The sequence below is a fragment of the Callionymus lyra genome, unplaced genomic scaffold (genome assembly GCF_982586985.1).
Source record: "Callionymus lyra unplaced genomic scaffold, fCalLyr1.hap1.1 HAP1_SCAFFOLD_89, whole genome shotgun sequence".
Classification (NCBI taxonomy): Eukaryota; Metazoa; Chordata; class Actinopteri; order Syngnathiformes; family Callionymidae; genus Callionymus; species Callionymus lyra.
The window spans coordinates 149725-157500 of NW_028258586.1; the positions used below are offsets into that span (position 1 = coordinate 149725).

At 42.6% G+C, this 7776-nt stretch overlaps 1 protein-coding gene across 1 annotated transcript; it reads left to right on the plus strand.

Moving 5' to 3' along the window:
- Window positions 1-1159: 1159 nt before the first annotated feature.
- Window positions 1160-7618, plus strand: LOC148058342 (microtubule-associated protein RP/EB family member 1-like). The gene is made up of 7 exons (XM_087782569.1): window positions 1160-1305; window positions 2054-2188; window positions 2918-3063; window positions 5925-6117; window positions 6184-6287; window positions 6353-6505; window positions 6679-7618. The coding sequence occupies exons 2-7, from the start codon at window positions 2068-2070 to the stop codon at window positions 6721-6723; spliced, it is 762 nt and encodes a 253-aa protein (XP_087638695.1). The 5' UTR covers window positions 1160-1305; window positions 2054-2067; the 3' UTR covers window positions 6724-7618.
- The last annotated feature ends 158 nt before the right edge of the window (window positions 7619-7776 follow it).

A 7776-nucleotide genomic window follows, 5' to 3' on the forward strand; every position in this document is an offset into this window, starting at 1 on the left:
GAACATTAAGAAGTCCCACATTCAGCACCGATGACGTCACTGACGACGCCGCGTCACTGACAGGCGCGCAGAGCGGGATCTTTTGAAGCGAACAGCGGTCACGTGGTACCAGCTGTCACTGAAGTTCAACTCGGTTGTAAAAGTCGAATTAAAGAGAGGAAATGAAAAAATCTTACCACCTTTCGTTGAGGTCTGGACAGACGGCAGCGCTGATGTGTCGTCACACACAGTGAGAGGGATGTCGATCAAACATCGATGACTTTCGTTGACATCAGAGTTGTTCCGAGCGATCGCGACTGCGCGTCTCATCCTGACCTGTACTCCAGCCAGACTCGATCCCTTGTGGAAATCGCCCGGTACTCGAGAAATCAAACGATATTCCACAGAGTCCGAGTCGATGAGAAGCGGAGCCGGAAACATATTCACCGGACGTTGGTAACGGTCGCGGTTATAATCCTCCATCGACTCTCTGATGTTGAAAAGAGCATCACGATCATAGATCCGAGATGCTTGAGACATATCTTTAGTGATATGAGCATAATATCCGGACAAATAGTCGTTAAAACGACTGTTTTTGGCAATTATTGCAGGAGCTTACGTTTCAAGCAGCCGATCAAAGGCTCACCAGAAGCGGAAGCTGCAATAATTGCCAAAAACAGTCGTTTTAACGACTATTTGTCCGGATATTATGCTCATATCACTAAAGATATGCGAGGAACCATCAGTAGATTCTGATCCACAGACCCCAGAGCCCGAGCTGGGGTGTAAGTCTGGATCAGATCAGTGATATCAGGATACTGGTCTGTTCCCTTCACACCAACTTCATGTCCTCTTTCACTCCATCCATCAGCCTTCTCTTCGGCCAGACCTCCTGCGGGCACCTCCTTGTCTCCAAAACATCTAAGGTGTCCCTCTGATCATTCCTGATCCATCTTGTCACTCCCAGAGATTCATGTGTATTAAAATATAAATGTATTGCACGGATGTGATTGAACTAAAGTTGTCTTATTTTATATTCACAGTGTTTTATTGTTATTTAAGTCACTTAAACTCAGTTAGACGATTCAACGATAGCAGTACCTACTTGTCTCCAGCAGATGGCGACACTCGCTACTTCAACGTGACCCACCTCGCGTGACGCGTCATCATGCAAGGCGGTTTCTCTGACGTCATATGATCAGTCCTCAAAAATCCGCCGGTAGAAAAGTGAACTAAACCGCTGTCGAGTCTCACCAAAGCAGAAGTTCCTCTTCTACGTCACGAGGGTTTGCCTTTGAACGTCAGAACAGCGACTGCCAACCAAAGGTACGTAGATGAACAGACAAATGAGGCTAACGTGTTAGCTTCGTTAGCTTAGCATTATTCTCAACTGGCGCTTCTTCACAATAATAACATGCGGAGGAAACCATTGACTCGATAAAAGTTAGTTTCGATACTTTATTCTGGCGTCAGCGTGTCTGTGTTCGAGCTGCTTGAGTAAACAGGGCGTGAAAAGGTTCGTTTGACACCGGCTTCCTTTAGCCGCTGCTACATGTTTTTCTGCGGGTGACGATCGATCTTCTCGTTCCTTGTTTGTTTCTGTTCATCCTGTCATAGTTTTCATGTATTAAAGTGTGTTTCAACACCAAAGACATCCGTTCAAGCATCATTGCGCCATCAAGGCCACCGATGCTAACATTAGCTTCCTCTCTGAGGGCCTCCATTATTGTTCCACAAGGTTTTCAACGCAAATATTGCGTTTAAGACAAGAAAATGTATTGAAATCATGAAGTGTTTGTACGAGGTTTGTTGTTTTGATTCTTTGGCTCATGTTCAGTTCATTCCATCATGTTATTTCCTCGAGACTCGTATCCTTCATGACGCTTTGAAAACATGTCTTTAATTAATAATTTTATATATATATAATATAAATTGTCAAAACTGGATTCATGAACTAAATCAAACATTCGTTTCTACAGAACATGTCTGTTAATAATGTCGGCTTCACCGTAAAATGATAAGAATGCAGCTCAGTTAAATACAATGAAATGGTGATGAATAATCTCGTCAGCAGGTGATCTTGTCAACATGGCCGTGAACGTTTACTCCACATCGGTGACCAGTGAGAATCTGAGTCGTCATGACATGCTGGTGTGGATCAATGAATCTCTCCAGGTGAACCTCACCAAGATAGAAATGCTGTGTACAGGTAAGAAACGCTCTTTTCTTCATGACCGTCATCTCAAAAGATGACACGAGCATGTGACCCACAAAATTTCCCTTTTAAGTTTTTGAGTATTTCAAACCTTAGGACTTCAAGTCTTCAAAATTCCTGACTTTAAAACATCAATTATGTTGAATCTGTAAAGTAAACCCTGCATACTTGTGAAAGGACAATAGTTGTTTGTTTAGCACCAGAATGCATGACCTTGAATGCATTGTACGAGTGCAGCCTTTTGTAAAGAACTTTACAAGAACTTTTTGCTGAATTCTGTTTCAAAAACGGTAACAAGATATTTGTGCCGTCAAAGCAAATGTGTCGCCACGCCCTTGTGAAAGAAAAGATAAATAGATGATTGAAGGCTCTCGCTCGTTCTATGATGACTAATGAGTCGTAACGTTCTCTATAATGTGTCATCTTCATTTGTCTATACCAGGGGTGGGCAAACTCGGTCCTCAAGGGCCGCAGGGTGTCCAGGATTTTGTTCCAACCGATCAAGAGGACACATTCTGACCAATCAGGTGTCTAAGGAGTGTAATCAGTTGATTGTCAGTCAGGTGTTGCTTGTTTCAGCTGAAACCTCATTGGTTAAAATGTGCTCGATCGGTTGGAACAAACCTGGACACCCTGCGGCCCTTGGACCGAGCTTGCCCTCCCCTGGTCTATACACTTATTTGTATCCGCTTTTAGTTGTATTTAATTACTTTTATCTTTCAGGCTCTGTCTACTGCCAGTTCATGGACATGCTATTTGAAAATTCTTTGCCTTTGAAAAAGGTAAAATTTGGTGCCAAGCTTGAGCATGAATACATCCACAATTTCAAGCTCCTGCAAATGTCCTTCAAGAAGATTGGAGTTGATAAGGTATGTCTTCTGACGGGGCCACACTTTTTTTGGTTCTTAAGCTACTTTTCAAATGATCAAGTCCTAAAGATCTACTTTCAGCTCATTCGCTCAACATGGTCATGAAGGAAGGAAGTGGTTTTAATCATATTAAAAACGACATAAATGAGTAGAGCTGGATATTGCGGTCAAGAAAGTATTTCCTCATGTTTGGATACTTTTCCTCTGAGAGTAACATAGACATGTCTGTGAGACCTTCAGCTCAGTGTCAGCCTGTCGTGAAGAACATTTGATTTCTTAATGAAAAGGCTGCACAAAAATATTCAGATGTTTGAATCTGTGCATGAAACGAAAAACACTTTGTGCTTCCAATCAACGTTGTTTTGATTGTTTAAGCGCTTTGTGACCCTGGTCTCGAAAAGCGCTATATAAATAAATCTTACTTACTTTCCATGCCTCCTTTTGTCAATCATATTTAAATGAACCACGAGGCCTGAGATTCTCCTCCGTGATCATGAAAAAACAAATGAAAGCATGAATTCAGACTGGATTAAAAGTTTATATTGGTTAATTTTACATATTTGCGAGATGATTCAAACTGTTGTAAATGAGTTCAGACGAGCTCCATGTAAATGTTATTTACAGAGACCAGTGTCTTATTTAAAACGTCTTCAGATGGAAGTTTGACGAGAAAATCGTTAATCAGAAACTTAATCATCGTTGAGCGTCAATAGAATTTGTGGCTCACCTGCACAACACGCGTATTCTTATTATACTCGTAGGATAAAAGTGTTTTACAAATAGTCATGTGATGGTTTGTTAATACAAGTGGTTTTAAGAAGGTCGCTCTGCTCACGTCATCACATGAAAGAAAACCAGCTTTTGTTGCTCTTTAATTTGAACCCGTTTGTTTCTGTGACTCGTGGCCAAGATTTAAGGTAAAGGTAGAACTTTATTGATCCCTCAGCAGGTCTCCTTCGGGAAATTGTTTTTATCCAATATCGACGGCAAATGCAGCAATTTTTCATAAGAAATAAATCAAAAATAAAATAAGAACACAGAGAAATAAAGGGAAGGAACAGGATGATACAATCTCAGTCTAAAGATAAAGAACATAGATCAAAGAAAAATAACAAAGATACAAAGACTAACATAGAACATCAAGATACTTTCACTTCTGCCCCCGACTCAGAATTGTACAATTTAATAGCCCGAGGAATGAATGAGTCCTTGAGTCTATTAGTGTTGCATCATGGGAGGAGCATTCGTGCTTCATCTGCTTCTCTGCTCACTGATGACAGTGTTGAGAGGATGATGTCATCATGATGACAGTAGTTTGTTCAATGATCTCTTGTCACCAGTGAGTCCAGCTTCAACCACAGAACCAGCCTTTCTGATCAATCTGTCCAAACTGTTGACCTGTTGACCTGTTGACCTCCTCCTGGACACATTCCCAACACACCACAGCATGGAACACTGTCCACCACACACTGGTAGAACATGCAGAGGAGCTTCTTGCAGATGTTAATGATCGAAGCCTCCTCAGAAAGTCTGCTCTGAACTTTCTTATATACATGGTCTGTGTTGCAGGACCAGTTTACTGTCCATCCACACATGAGGTACTTATAGTTGTCCACTATCTCCACCTCGTCACCTCTGATGGACACTGTTTGTCCTGGACCTCCTGAAGTCCAAGACCAGCTCCTTGGTCTTTGAGGTGTTCAGCTGCAAGTGGTTCCTCTCTTCGCTGTTGTCCCTGATGCATCCAACAATGATGCATCCAACAATGATGCATCCAACAATGATGCATCCGACAATGATGCATCCAACAATGATGCATCCAACAATGATGCATCCAACAATGATGCATCCAACAATGATGCATCCGACAATGATGCATCCGACAATGATGCATCCGACAATGATGCATCCGACAATGATGCATCCGACAATGTCAGGACTGGACTTGTGGCCTGAGATGTTTGAGCCGCTCCAGTGTCTTCATCAGCTGTGAAGTCAGTGCCACCGTCTGTAATCGTTCAGCACACTCGGTCGGATCTTCTTCTGGACTGGAACGATACAGGAAGTCTTCCACAGAGTTGGTACTTTCTCCAGCCGTAGACTGAGGTTGAAGACCTGCTGGAGTGGCTCAGCTAGTTCAGCAGGTCTTTGGCAGTCGTGCAGACACTTATCAGGACCAGCAGCCTTCCCTGGACCAATCCTCCGACGTACATCCTGTACCTGGAGTGACGTGAAGCTGGGAAGTGGTTGTGTGGAGCTGGGGGGGCACAAGAAGGTGGGGCAGGTCCTGAAGGGGGCAGCAGTGAGGGTGAGGTGAAGGGTAAACATCTCATGATCTTCTTCCTTTGATATCCTTTAAACCAGTAAATAATTCCTTGTTTATTTCCACACTTTATGCTCTTTTCATTCCAATAGACGCAATAATTATTTGATTGACATGTAGATAAGCCAATCTGAGCTCTTTATTTTTATTTAATCATGTTTTCTTCTGCGATCTACTCGCAACAGTTTCACGACCGAACCGTAGATGGAGATTGTTGTATTATCTCTTATCACATGCTCGGACACAGCTGCTTCTAGTGATGTAGCTCCTAGATGAATGCAAATCATATTCGTGAAAGAATGTATCGATATATTCATGTGTTGATCGACCTTCGTAACCACATGAGTTTTGGTCAAAAGGTGAGAGGAAAATACACTTCGATCTCTTGATCGCTCTATAAAATCTGACTTGTTTTCTCCGATCGTGTCTCAACACTTGATGCGTATCAATTATGTTGTTAATGGAAAATAATAGCTTTATCTCTTAATCTAAACATGTCATTGTTTTTTATTGAAATGCACACGTTTTCCTCCTGTAGATAATCCCAGTCGACAAGCTGGTGAAGGGAAAGTTCCAAGACAACTTTGAGTTTGTCCAGTGGTTCAAGAAGTTCTTTGATGCCAACTACAGTGGCGAGGACTACGACCCTGTGGAGGCCAGGCAGGGTCAGGAGCCCCCAGTCGCTGCCATCTCCAGCCTCAACAAACCCCCCAAAAAGGTCACAAGCCAAGGTGAGTTTCCTTAAGTCATCCACGTTTGCAGTCGACGTCAATGATTTACCTTTTTTATTTTTAAAGCCCCACAGAAGCCCCCTGTGGCCAAGGTTGCTCCCAAGATTGCTGCTGTGAGTACAAAGAAGTCTGGAGGAGCCACAGACGAGCGAGAAGAACTGGTGAACAAGGTGAGAAGATTGTCATTTAACCTGCAAAATGAAGGAGTTCCTGACAAAGTTCCTGTTGGACACAGTTGGAGATTCTCAAAGCGGCCGTGGAGGACATGGAGAAGGAGAGGGACTTCTATTTTGGCAAACTGCGGAACATCGAGATGATTTGCCAGGAGAGGGAAGGGGAAGCCGACCCCACCATCCAGAGTATCGTGGAAGTTCTTTACGCCACAGATGTAAGGAAAGTTTGACATCTCGTCACCTTATGTCAAATAAAGGTTAAAGAATTTGACGGAACGTGTTTCAGTCGTTGACGTCAGACACGCCTATGATACTTAAAAAGTATAGATTTATTCGACCTCTGGTTCGAACCACAGTTTGACTGGTTTATTTTTCTCTCTGCATCCAGGAGGGGTTTGTGTTGCCGACCAACGAGGAAGAGGAAACGTTTTAACACTGGAGACTTCAAAGAGACCTAATCCTGTCCAACTTGGCCTCAGTTTCACTTTTCATCACCTCACCTGCAGTGATCTCCAAAAACCCCAAACTGCTGCAGCCTACATTATGATTGTGGATCAACAGGTTCTCTGCGTCTCCTTCCTTTAAGGGGGCCACGACCCCCCACAAGATCCACTTCTGCAGGTGTGAGTCACACAGCAGTGTTTGTGTCAAACCTGACATTGTTTCCTTACGAACCTCTGAATATCGTTAAGTCTTTCATCTTCCTGCAAGTGCCATGTGACCTGGTGGTCTTCAAGGGGCTCCAGGTTCATTTCATTTTTGGCCTCTTTTATTCACCACTGCCGTTTTTACATCAACAGTGCTCTTACTTTTGTCTCTGGCTCAAGGTCATCGTCTCGCTCGAGGACGTCCAAAATGATTTGAATGTTTGTTTCTTGGCTCATGATTTTCTGCTTCAAACCAAGATGAATGTTTTTCACGTGTGAACCGAACGAGCCGCTCGACCTTCATCGTCAACGGATGTTTTAAGTCGTGTCAACCTGAGGAAATTTACTTTTTATAAAAGGAGCCGTTAGTCTAAAGCGTTTAATGACCTGAAATTTGGATGTTTTTCGTGCTGGTCTTTCACGCTAAAGTGCAGACGCCGTCCTCGGTTGTGACGCAATAACAACAGACACAAGTGGCCTTTTACAGGTTTGACAATCAGCTGAAGCGTTTCTGTGATGGTTTTGGTTCATTGGTGTGTGACCATAGTTTCTTAAATATTCACTGTAAAGTTTCGATTAATAAGGCCTTAAATCCTACGTTGACCCTCAGACTTGATTTCTGCTGTAGTTTATAATTCTCCTGGTTCAACTATTGTAAAGAAAATAAAGTGTTAATTATCACACTTTTCTTTTTTCTCCCAAAGACGACTGTTCAAACGATGACGAAAGAATGGTTAATATGACATTAGGTTGAAAAAGGTTTAAACATTAATTTCATAAACATATAATCGCCAACCTTTGAGTTTCCATTTTTCTACCTGAAGCAGCAGATTCGTCAC